The 12,631-nt window shown below is 39.8% G+C and overlaps 1 protein-coding gene across 5 annotated transcripts in view; it reads right to left on the bottom strand.

Moving 5' to 3' along the window:
• Positions 1-12,631, bottom strand: part of IPO9 (importin 9) — a 48,572-nt gene that overhangs the window by 24,077 nt on the left and 11,864 nt on the right. For 4 of the 5 annotated variants that reach the window (XM_063709714.1, XM_019028704.4, XM_019028710.3 and 1 more), the window contains exons 2-6: positions 5,787-5,848; positions 5,489-5,575; positions 4,533-4,734; positions 929-1,017; positions 34-120 (exon numbers count right to left, since the gene is read on the bottom strand). In XM_063709714.1, the coding sequence (XP_063565784.1) occupies positions 34-120; positions 929-1,017; positions 4,533-4,734; positions 5,489-5,575; positions 5,787-5,848 (527 nt within the window). Of the gene's footprint in view, positions 1-33; positions 121-928; positions 1,018-4,532; positions 4,735-5,488; positions 5,576-5,786; positions 5,849-12,631 lie in introns of those variants that run through there. The other variant, XM_055368073.2, reaches the window with a different exon arrangement.

A 12,631-nucleotide genomic window follows, 5' to 3' on the forward strand; every position in this document is an offset into this window, starting at 1 on the left:
TGAAGTCTGTTATTGATCCAAAGACCTGCTTACCTTTTCAAGCTCCTCCATGTTACAGATCATATGGGCACAAGTGGTAAAAATCTCCACGGCTCGGGAACGGGTTCGAATACCATACACCTGGAAAAAAGGTTACAGCATAACAGCACAGCCACGAGACTGGAGTGTGTAGGTATGTGTGTATCTTGGACTAGAAGTAAAACTATAACTAATGAATCCTCACATGAGATTGGATGCCCTTGAGAAATGGGAAATGTAATTCATTTATGTCCAGACTTCTGTAATTCAGAGAATGAAAGGTAGCAGAATCATAATGCTGGAACTTACTGGAATGAACCTTATATAAGGGCCTCTGTGGGTTCATTTGATTAAAAAATACCAGACTAGGTAGTGCTTAAAATCCCAACACAGCCAATATATTTCCTTTAAAATGCAGACCATTGGTTGGGGGCAGAGGGGAATAGGGAAGTTAAAACATCCATCAGGTATTTATACCTTACTATAAATGAGTTATCATTCATATACACACTAATCAAATATATATGCAATATATTAAGGGTCTATTATGTGCAATGCAGTGATAGATTGCTTCTAATTACTTAGCTGAGGTAGGCAAGCGTAGGTGGGATAACTCAGTAAGAGGCTGGAAGTAGCATGAAGGAAGGCACTATTTATCTACTTAGGGGCTACTGGATGCCAGGAAGTACGATATGTGAAGAAATATTTCAGCTATTTCACACTTTTATCAAAGGCTTGCCCTTGTAGTTGAGTGAAAGGTCTAAGGTTAATGCAGATTCAGATCCAGATCTTTGTCAGTTCTAGCTTTTAGGTATTGAGATCAGTTGCAAACACCATAATCTCCCACGTGAAACGCTGGGGGCTGAAGAGAGCCTGAACTCATTATAATCTTGGAGCTGAGATTTCATACCTCAGCCATGGTGAAGATCTTATACATCTCTGGGAGAATGACAGGAGCAACAAGTGGCATCTGTGTGTCTGTTACTTCACGAGTGAATTCTACAAAGAAAAAAGTAGTACTGTTAAAAAAAAATACTGCTTCATAAAGATATTAAGTGTGATATTTTCTGAACTGCTTCTAGGTGGCAGTTCCCAAACAGACAGCACACAGGTAAAGACACTGGCCTGGTGGTCTCATTCTGTGAAAGCAAAAGTAGCAAGAGTTACTGATTATTTGTTAGAAGGAGAAAGAATAATATGGAAATAGAGAAAAATACAAGAGATTAAAAAAGAAAACTTTAATATAAATACTGAAAGAAAATCTGTAATAGAACTGCATAAAAGTCCTTGTAAGGTCAACTTGGGAAAATTCTGTATTAATTTATCTTGTGCCCATCTGTCAACATTCAGTTACACTTCGAGGTTTCTTACCTTTGGTTCTGTTTTCAGTACTTTCGCTTGGCAAGCTGGTTTGATGCATCTAATAAAATACGTACAGACTTACTAGGCCTCAACTCCTCTTTGTATATGTTACTCTTCTCAGATTTTATTGACCTAAAAGTCAGAGGCTGCTGCTAACTGGAACAAATGGGAATTTTCTATATAAATGTGACAAAAAGCAACCTATACACAGAATGAGACTCGAAGGTGACGGAAATATGGGTCGTATCTTTCCCTTCACGTCTCAAAAAAAAAAAAAAAACCCCAAATACACCACACACAAGGCATTGAGACAGCACAAAGGACCCTGGATTCATGTTACAAAGCAGCAGAATAAAGCTCTTGAGTTCCAGTAACTATCCACTTTACCTGATGCTTTTCCACGTTATCACTATAAAAATGGACATATGGGCCAGGAACAGTGGCTTATGCCTGTAATCCCAGAGCTTTGGGAGGTTGAGGCGGGAGGATCACTTGAGGCCAGGAGTTCAGGACCAGCCTGAACATAGCAAGATCTGCCAGTACATTTAAAAAAAAAAAAAAAAAAAGCTGCATGTGGTGGCATGTGTCTGCAGTCCCAGCTACTTAGGATGCTGAGGCAGGAGGCTCGCTTGAGCCCAGGAGGTCAAGGTTACAGTGAGCTACAACAGTGCCACTGTACCTGAGCCTGGGTGACAGAGTGAGACCATGTCTCAAATAAATAAATAAATAAATAAAACTAAAAATAAAGCTAACCACTTGGGACATTTTGGGGGAAGATACACAGCTAGAAACGCAAGCTGGCATTTTCAAGATTAAGGTACTCCACGATTTTGAACAATATCAATCCCCACGAGTCAAATGAAGATCAAATACTCAAGGTTGAATTTTCTTTACAGCTGTAATTCCCTCCTCAAGGATAAAGTCTGAGCTTTGAATGGTGAGTGTTCTATTTTATTTAGAAATTCAAGGAAATTAGTCCAAACAAACATGATAGATGGCATAATAACAAGTTTTTATGAAAAATACAGTATAATTTAATTCTGCTAATAAAGTGCTTGACTGCTTTTTACTTTCCTATACTCATCCCTGGTATCAATTTACTAATACTTTATAGGTTTAATTCCAAAAGTTTTCTGAGGTGATTCGGCAAGTCAGAAAAATTCTAGGACTCCAGCAACACCTCAATCTCCAAACTTCTTTGAGAACGAAGAAAAAGCTGTATCTGGTGGATCAAATCTTCTAATCCTTAGCTGCTATATTTGCATTTCCTTTACACCATGAGCCTTAGTTGGTTCTCATCTATAAATAGATAAGTTTAATAGGAAGCCTCATTAAAGGGAAACTGGTATAGTATCTTGAAAAACTCTGAAAAGAATCAGTCCCATTCTCCTAATGGGCCTCTGTCCAACCACCAATGTCCTGCTATCTTCATGCATGCGTAAGTTTTTGTTGTCAGAGTACAGTCTACTCTCGTTTGAAAATATTTGGAGCAAGTATTTGGGAATGGGGCTTGGCTGCTAGCCACTCCATGTCTGGTGACTCCATTACAAAAGGAGACAAATTTCCCCCAACAGTTCTTTCCCTGTGGTTGGCAGAAAAGTGATCTCACTGAACAGTAATTTCCTTAGTCAAACACAATAAGAGCTCTTCAGCATCCAAATCAAGATAAATGTACAAAACCTTTCTCTCTAGGTTTGTCAAAAGAACCTGAATTTCATCTTGGAAGACTGAGAGGGAACAGGCTTCCTTTCCTTGGTAGAACATGTATCTGTTAATTGATATCCTGGCACTATGAAGTGGTGAATAAAGAATCCTAAAAGGCCAATTCCATGGAGAGGGGTGTGTGAAATCACCTGAATAATGAATGAGTCATTAAGCAGAAGAAAGGGCAATAAGCAGAGAAGTCAAATTCTGAGCAAGGAACATTCTGATCTTTTTGGTAAGTCTGCTCGGTATCTGAGCTAAAAACTGAAGCTTTGTCACAGGCAATCAATACAAATATAGTGGGTAATTCAAAAAGGCAGCTGGGGCCTGAGAAGAGGTCATTTTGAAACAAAAGGAGAAGAAAGATTTGCATTTGACAAAGAGTTGATATTATCTACCATTAACATCACATGGACTAGCAAAATTGGGCCTATGTGCCAAGTTCAGTAAACTGAGATTGAGGAAGAACAGAATTGGCATTCACAACTAGGCAAGAATACATATCAGGTAAGCTAGCAGGTCGTAGAAAAAGAGATAAGATATTGGTAGGACTTCTACAGACCTATATGAACGAAGGAGAAAGATGATTTCTAAAGGATCAGTACAGGATGACTAAAGTCCAGGTAAGAATTTCTTGAAGGCAAAACAGAGTAGTGACTTCATCTAGGGAATAAGAAGCAGGGAGGAACTTGCAAAGGACTGGGAAACTCAGGCCATCCCTAAGGATATATGAAAGCAGATTCTGGGAGGGATTGATAGCTTAATCAGGTTTAGAAGAGATATCCATCAAATCTCTTTGAACTAAAAGTTGAAGTATTTTTATCAACTTCTCAGAACAGAGAGAAAGAAAAGATACTGAGACTACATATTCTCTAACTGGTTAAATGAAGGTCAGGATTACATGGCTATACTGTTTTTATCTTCTTTTTAAATATTTCTATAAAAATCCATTTTACAATTCTTAACTTTGCCTTGGTTGTACTAAGTGGAAAAATAATATATAGTAATAATGATAATCATAGTAACTAAACTTTACTGAACAAGTCAATAAAGATAGATTAGCTAACATTTAAACTATACCAAAAGCTCCTTTGATGCAGACACTACTATCATCTTAATTTTATATAAAAGGAAACTCAGGCTCAAAGAAGGTAAGTGAAGGATCAAGGTGAAGCCACTACAAAAATCCAAAATCTGAATACTCCAACACTATGCTAATACTGTATCTGTAAGTGGTAGGTTTGGGAGTAGAAGTAATACTATACAAACTTAATTCCCTAGAAAAAAACAATAGAGCTGGAGGGTAGATGGAGAGATAAAAACTAGGAGGGAGGAATAACATCAGCAGCAATTCCTACTGGTCCAGGCCATTATATCACATAGCTTCTGGTAATACTCCTGTCGCTTGAGATCCAAGTACCAATACCAGGGAAAAGGGCTTCTGGTACCTGTCAGCACACGCATGGCTCCATGGACGGCATTTAAGTCTCCGCTCACCAACATCTCCATGAGCAGGTTGAAGAGTTGGGGCCAAGCTTCAGGCCAGTCCCAGTGGGCAATGGCTGACACTGCATAGGCCACACTGGAGCGCACTTTGCTTATCGATTCTCTCAACCCATTAGGCAATAGCTCCCGGATAACAATTTTTGCCTGTAAGGGATAAAAGTCCACCTGCTATTAGATCAGGTTATAAGTGACTGGCAGAGCCCAGTTCAGTTGGGAACTGTGTTGGAAAAACAATGAGTACAAGGTACTGCATGTCTATAGAAAACTCCTATACATAAACTTGACAATTCATTTGGAGGGTTCATCTGTGATCTCTAAACTTATGCAGTCCATTACAGTAGCCACTAGCTATACATAGCTATTAACATTTTAAAACATTTAAAATTCAGTTCCTCAGTTGCACTAGCCCCATTTTAAGTGCTCAACAGCCATATGCAGCTAGTAGCTATTGTTTTAGGCAGCACAGACACAGAATATTTCCATAATTGCATAAAGCTCCAGTGGAAAACATTCCTCCAGACCTTGTATCTCAAAATTTCTTGGGGACTCAGGATGATTGCACAGTCTGCACTAAGTACAAACGTTATTTCATTTAATTCTTAAACCCTTAGTTGGTATTTATATTCTCACTTTGGAGATTTAGGATATTGCGGCTTAGGTGTTAACTACATTTCCAATGATCTCATAGCTTGTAAAAAGCAAAACTGGAATTTGAACACAGACCAGCCTGATACTTGAGCTCTTTAATGTATAGCCCTATGCCCGCAATGCCAGCCACCAATCTCCTTTTCTGCCTAGTCTTTTGATTGCTCCATGCTGTCAAAGAATGTTGATAGTCTAATCTCTTAAAATGGACCCTCAAATCTCCTCAGGTAGACTACTCAAGTAACTGACTTACCCTTTCTGTAGTTTCAGGAGGCCTAAATTTCTCTGATTGGGCACACCAGTGAGTCTCCACATATTGTTTCAAGATGACTGATGCCAGCTGTGAAGAGAATAAGCCAAGTAGTACAGCAAGAAAAAGATTTTTTTCACACATAAAAACTATATACATGGCCTGATACATCTGAAGTATATCTAAATCTGGCACAACATCCTAGGTTATTTATACATTGGCCTTATTTTTCTTTCCCATAAGAAAGTTTCATTACCATGGAAAGGGAAACTATTTATAAATTGGGCCAGTCTGGACTTACCTGACGGATTGCCAGTGCCCCCTGGGGATCTACAGTCAGTTCTGCCAAGTGAACACCAAATTCTGAAAGAGAAAATTTTATTGAGTCTAAGGGCACCTAGGAAAGCCATAGCAATTTACTAGGCTCTAACCCTGATGCCAACAAGATTCCAGAAAGAAACTTAATCTGTTGTTTCAAAAAGAGCTGATAACTGCTAAGACTGATTCCTCCAAGTAAAAGAAACAAGTTGGCTTGCAGGACATGCCTTGTTACAATGAAGTTTCAACACCCTTACACTTTTTCCAGTCACTGCATAGCACCTTCCAGCCATCTTCCCTTCCAAGATGACAACACCTTCCTCTTAGACCAATTAATGTGGTAATTGAAACATGGAGCCTGGCGTGGTGGCTCACGCCTGTAATCCCAGCACTTTGGGAAGTCGAGGTGGGTGGATCACTTGAGGTCAGGAGTTTGAGATCACCTTGGCCAACATGCTGAAACCCCATCTCTACTAAAAATACAAAATTAGCCAGGCTTGGTGATGCATGGCTGTAATCCCAGCTACTCGGGAGGCGGAGGCAGGAGAATCGCTTGAACCCAGGAGGAGGAGGTTGCAGTGAGCTGAGATCGCACCATTGTACTCCAGCCTGGGAGACAAGAGCAAAACTCTGTCTCAAAAAAACAAAACAGGCTGGGCGCAGTGGCTCACGCCTGTAATCCTAGCACTTTGGGAGGCCAAGGCAGGTGGATCACAAGGTCAGGAGTTTAAGACCAGCCTGGCCAAGATGGTGAAAACCCCGTCTCTACTAAAAATACAAAAAAATTAGTCAGGCATGGTGGCGGGCACCTGTAATCCCAGCTACTTGGGAGGCTGAAGCAGAGAATTGCTTGAACCTGGGAGGCAGAGGTTGCAGTGAGCTGAGATCGTGCCACTGCATTCTAGCCTGGGCTACAGAGCGAGACTCCGTCTCAAAAAACAAACAAACAAAACAAAACAAAACAAAAACAAAAAAACATGGGACCATCTATTCCTGAGGACAATTTAAAAGGTGAGATTTCATGAGTTGTCCAGATATATGCCACCAATTATGAGCTGATTAAGTCCAAGAAAACCTGGCTTCAACAAACTTAGTCCTACAAATGAGTAGTTTCCAATAAGCAATGGAACTTGAACTGCACATTGGGAGGCTGTAAGTAACTCTTACTTCCAAATTAAAATTTATTTTTAAAAAATGATTACTAAAATAAATTTTGTTTTAGAGACAGGGTCTCACTCTGTCATCCAGGCTGGAGTGCAGTGGCACAGTAATAGCTCACTGCAGTGTCAAACTCCTAGGCTCAAATGTACTTCCTGCCTCAGTCTCCCGAGTAGCTGAGACTACAGATGCATGCCACTGTGCCTGGCTCCAAATTAGAACTTAGATCTAATATATACTTGCAAAGGACTCAACTGTCAAATATTTGTTTGTGAAAAGAGGAGGAAGAATGTAAAACCAACAGTGCATCATAATTTTTACATCTCACATTGTAGGGCTGTGCTATCCAACGCAGTAGCTATTAGTCACAATGGCTACTAAGTACCTGTAATGTGGCTGGTGAGACTTGAGATGCCTATAAATGTAATACTCACTAGATTTTAAACAGTGTGAAAAAAAGAGGAAAATATCTTTTTATATTGATCAAATGTTGCAATAATACTTTGTCTATATCAGGTTAAATGAATATAGAGTTAAAATTTAATTTTATGTTTCTTTTTGCCTTTTTAATGTAGCCACTAGAAAATTTAAAATTTCACACATGACTCATACTATATTTCTGTTGTACAGCACTATGCTAAAGAATGAACAGCAGTTTTCTAGACTTGCTTACTACTGGTAGATACATAGGTCACAATAGGCTCATCACTTCCATTTGGAGGGAGCTATGGATTGGTGTGATTAAGAGAACAGGCTGTTTAGGTTCAAATCCTGAAGCCACCATGCCTGTCCTTAGGTAAGTTTCCTTTCTAAACCTCAGCTTCCTCACCCACAAAATAAGAATACTGGTATCAGGGCCGGGCAAGGTGGCTCACGCCTGTAATCCCAGCACTTTGAGAGGTGGGGGTGGGCGGATCACCTGAGGTCTGGAGTTCGAGTCCAGCCTGACCAACATGGAGAAATCCCGTCTCTACTAAAAATACAAAATTAGCCGGGTATGGTGGCACATGCCTGTAATCCCAGCTACTCGAGAGGCTGAGGCAGGAGAATTAATTGAACCCAGGAGGCAGAGGTTGCGATGAGCCGAGACTGCGCCATTGCACTCCAGCCTGGGCAACAAGAGGGAAACTCTGTACCCCCCACCCCCCTAAAAAAAAATACTGGTATCAATACATCAAGCAATCCTTTTAAGACTGAATAATATAATATATGTAAAATGCTTTGTACAATATCTGCCATACTGGTAAAAACTTGAAGACAAAAATAAGTTATTTTGCTATTATTTTTTATTGTCTATCATGAATACACTGTTTGGCTTTCCCATCTATGTTCCACCTTAATTGGATTCTACTGAAATAGCCATCCAAAGGGCATTTATACAATAGAAAAGCTTAATACCAAGAAAGAGTTGTTACATGCAATGTTTCAGGTTCAGGGCTTATCCAAGTAACTAGGTTAAAAACTGCTAAAAATGATCTATGTCCATATTTTACAAAATAATTTTTAAAGACTTACAGAAAAGCTGAACAGTACAGAGAGTTCATGGATATCATTCATTCATTTTCCTCTTACATAACCACGGTTCAGTGATCAAAAATCAGGAAATTAACATGGGTATAATACTATTAACTAAACTAGACTTGATAAGAACTTCACCAGTTTTTTTCCTTATTGTCCTTTTTCCTTCAGGATCCCACATTGTATCTGGTTGCCATGTCTCCTTAGTTTCTTCTAAAGTGTGACAGGTCTTCATTCTTGTCTTTTGTGACCAGAACACTTCTGGTGAATATCAATCAGTTATTTTGTAGAACGTGTCTCAATTTGGGTTTGACTAAAGTTTCCTCATGTTTTAGATTGACGTTATACATGAATACCAGAAAGTGATGCTGTGTCCTTCTCAGTATATCATATTAGGGAGTACATAATGTTGATAAAAATTTTATTACTGGTTATGGTAACCTTGATCACATGGCAAGGTCTGCTGGGTTTCTCTACTTATAGGTACTGTTTTTCCCTTTGTAACTGATCCAAATCTAGGGAGAAATATTTGACATTTTGCTATTATCCTGTTTCTTTTCAAAGTCTCACCCACTGGCCGGGCGCGGTGGCTCACGCCTGTAATCCCAGCACTTTGGGAGGCCGAGGCGGGTGGATCACGAGGTCAGGATATCGAGACCATCTTGGCTAACACGGTGAAACCCCGTCTCTACTAAAAATACAAAAAATTAGCCGGGCATGGTGGCGGGCGCCTGTAGTCCCAGCTACTTGGGAGGCTGAGGCAGGAGAATGGCGTGAACCCAGGAGGCGGAGCTTGCAGTGAGTCGAGATCGCGCCACTGCACTCCACCCTGGGCGACAGAGCGAGACTCCGTCTCAAAAAAAAAAAAAAAAGAAAACAAAGTCTCACCCACTGATTTTAGCATCCATCTGTGGGTGTTACCTGCCTAATGGTGATTTTGCATTTCTTTTATTCTCTTCACTTTATTAATTGGAATTCTTTTATAAGGAAGTACTGTCCCTTCTCCTTTATTTATTACAATATTATAAAAGATATATTTTGGTTTTCATCCATGATTCCTGGTTCTCAGCTCCTGTAAGCCTTATTCTTTCCTGACTACAGTAATAAGAGTATCTTTTTTTTTTTTTTTTTGAGATAGAATCGCACTCTGTCACCCAGACTAGAGTGCAGTGGCGCTATCTCAGTTCACTGCAACCTCTGCCTCCTGGGTTCAAGCGATTCTTGTGCCTCAGCCTCCGGAATAGCTGAAATTGCAGGAGTGTACCACCACGCCCAGCTAATTTTTGTATTTTTCGTAGAGACTGGGTTTTGCCATGTTGGCCAGGCTGGTCTTGAACTCTTGACCTCAAGTCTGCCTGCCTCAGCCTCCCAAAGTGCTGGGATTACAGGCGTGGGCCACCACACCCAACCAAGAATATATTTTCTTAAAAAGTATTTGGCTTTTGTCCTTGGTTCCTGAAGTAGCTCCTGAAGGATAAAGGTGAAAGACAGTCTTTTCTTACTTACAAGATACTTCTTTCTGTCTTTTTTCCCGCACATCACCTCAACTTTCCTTTTCTTTTTTTCCCCCATTCCCCTACCTGATGCAATGGTCTTAGGACCAGGGCTGCAACTACATGTGCTGGAAGCAGGAATGATTCCCAAGCAAGAAATTGTAACTACGTATTGTAACTTAGGTCAGAATTCCTAATGGACTGATGGGAATGGGTTGTGCCTTCACCCCATCCAGCAAAATTGGGGCTAACAGTTAATACAGCTATATTGCCTGACAGTAAAAATAGCCCACTAGTTCTGCACCTCTGTAACCTAACCCTATCTGAAGGGGGTGCACTGAGGAAGAGGTACTTGCTAGACTAGTATTGCTGCCTGCAATCTAGACCATCACAGTGGCTGATTGTAATGCTCCTTCCAAAGGTGGAAAAGTTTGGGTACTTATTAAGAGAGAAGAAACAGTAGCTCAGAGGAAAGAAATGAATAAGTGGATTATGAACTGAGAGGATTCCAATATCACATTAACACCTCAAAAGAGGCTCAGAGCAAGAGGTGACATTGCTTCTTAGCTCAATTATATCAAACTCATGAAATGGTAAAGTTCTGTGTTTGCTAAGACTACTTCTGCTTTTGCAACCTCACAAGAATGAAAGGAAGCCTGCCAATCTGAGCAGCCTCACCCTGGGAGACATTCATACAATACGATGAACTAGACTATTAATTATTGAATGGGATTCTAGTAATGTGGCAGTATCTTTTGAGTTGGACATCCTATTGACATAAGGGATCAGGGTTTGAAGACCCAAGGGCGGACTGTGATATTGTGAAATATGTATTTGGTCTTCTACTTCATTTCCTGGCAAACAGCTCCTAAAATCCTCAGAAACTCCAAAGTGATGTCTTTTTGTATGCTAATAAGCTGACTTGATAGCTGGCAGCTCCTAGGTAGCTTCAGGATGGGGGTTGGTCACTGGAAATATCTAGGCAGGCTTAGAGGGTTGTGACTTTCATCCCCCCATCCCACCCTCTGACAGGGTAGAGGGGCTGAAGGTTAAGTTGATCATCAATGGTCAGTGGTTCAATCAATCATGGTAGGGTAATGAAACCTCCATAAAAATGCCAAAGAACACACTTCTGCATTCCACCCTTCCAGACCTCATCCTATGTATCTCTTCACCTGGCTGTTCATTTGTATCATTTAGAATATCCTTTGTAGAAAAATCTGTAAAAGCATTTCCCTAAGTTCTGTGAGCTGCTCTAGCAAATTAATCAAACCCAAAGAGGGGAGTCCTGGGAACCCCAACTTGAAGCTGGTCTGTTAGAAGTTCCAGAGGCCTAGACTTGCAACTGGTATCCGAGCGGGTGGGGGCAGTTTTGGGACTGAGCTTTCAATCTGTAGGATCTGATGCTATCTCCAGGTAGACAGGTTGGAATTGAATTGGAGGACACCCAGCTGGTGTCCACTACAGAACTGACTGCTTGTTTGCTGGTGGGGAGAAATCTCCACATATTTTTGAGATCACAGAAGTCTTCTGTGTTGACTGTTGTAGTGTGAGAGCAGAGGAAAAATGGTTTGTTTTTCCTAATATTTATTTATACCTATATGAACTCATAAGTATTTATTTTATTCTGTGAGTTTTAATCCAATACTATCTTATTTCTTTTGTTGCTCAAATTGTTCCAGCTTTGGCCACTGGAACTCCTTCCAATTAACTCCTGTGTACTTCTATACGTCCCCATCCCTTATCAAGCACTTCCTTATTTTTTGAATACACAAGATATTCTATACTTATCTTGTATTTTCTCTGTCCAAGCCAAGATATCAACTTCTCCTCCAAGGAACCCTGCTGCCTTTTAGTGGAGAATTATATTTAGAAACCAAGATGTGAACACTAGGTATGTTCATTGCTACAGAAGTATCACTATTCCTAGGCGTTCTCAGAGAACAGAGCTAGGAAGTACAGTATACCTAACCATCTAGCCATCCATCCATTTATCATACTGATTGATAGCCCAGATGCCAATCCAAACCTCGAGGTTCATTCTACTCTTCCCTTATTTGTAACTTCTTTCTCTAACAGTGATACACTTGGCTCTCATCATCTACACTTATTTTTTCAATCTTAAAATATAAAGCAATTACAGAAGTATTAATCCATATCTTTGTGAAAAACACACCTATTAATTGAACTACAATTTTGGTGTATAGTTTTTTTAACTGTAACCTACATGATGCAGTCAAATACTATTTTACTATTTGTAAATACTATTTTACAAAGTTACTTAGGTTAGTTCTTCCTCTCACCTAAAAAGTTATGTTATTCATTTGTAAAACATTTAGATTCATTTGTTACTACTTCTGCTCCATTTTTAGTGCCTCCCTATTGTTTGATTTTAATTTTAATTATTTATTTATTTTTGGTATGTGAAACATTACCATGATTCTCAGAGTCAAAGCTATACAAAAAGGAAGATTCCAAGTAGTGCCACTTCTTCCTCATCCCTATTACCTTGTTTTCATTACCCACTTCTTTACAACCCTTCCCCACCCACTCCATGCAGGCAGGTAACCAAAATCAGTTTCTGATTTTCTTTCCTGTATTTCTTTTACACAAATGAGCAAACACATTTTTTTAAATATTCCCTTCTTGTTTACATGAA

This window comes from Gorilla gorilla, chromosome 1 (genome assembly GCF_029281585.2).
Source record: "Gorilla gorilla gorilla isolate KB3781 chromosome 1, NHGRI_mGorGor1-v2.1_pri, whole genome shotgun sequence".
Lineage (NCBI taxonomy): Eukaryota > Metazoa > Chordata > Mammalia > Primates > Hominidae > Gorilla > Gorilla gorilla.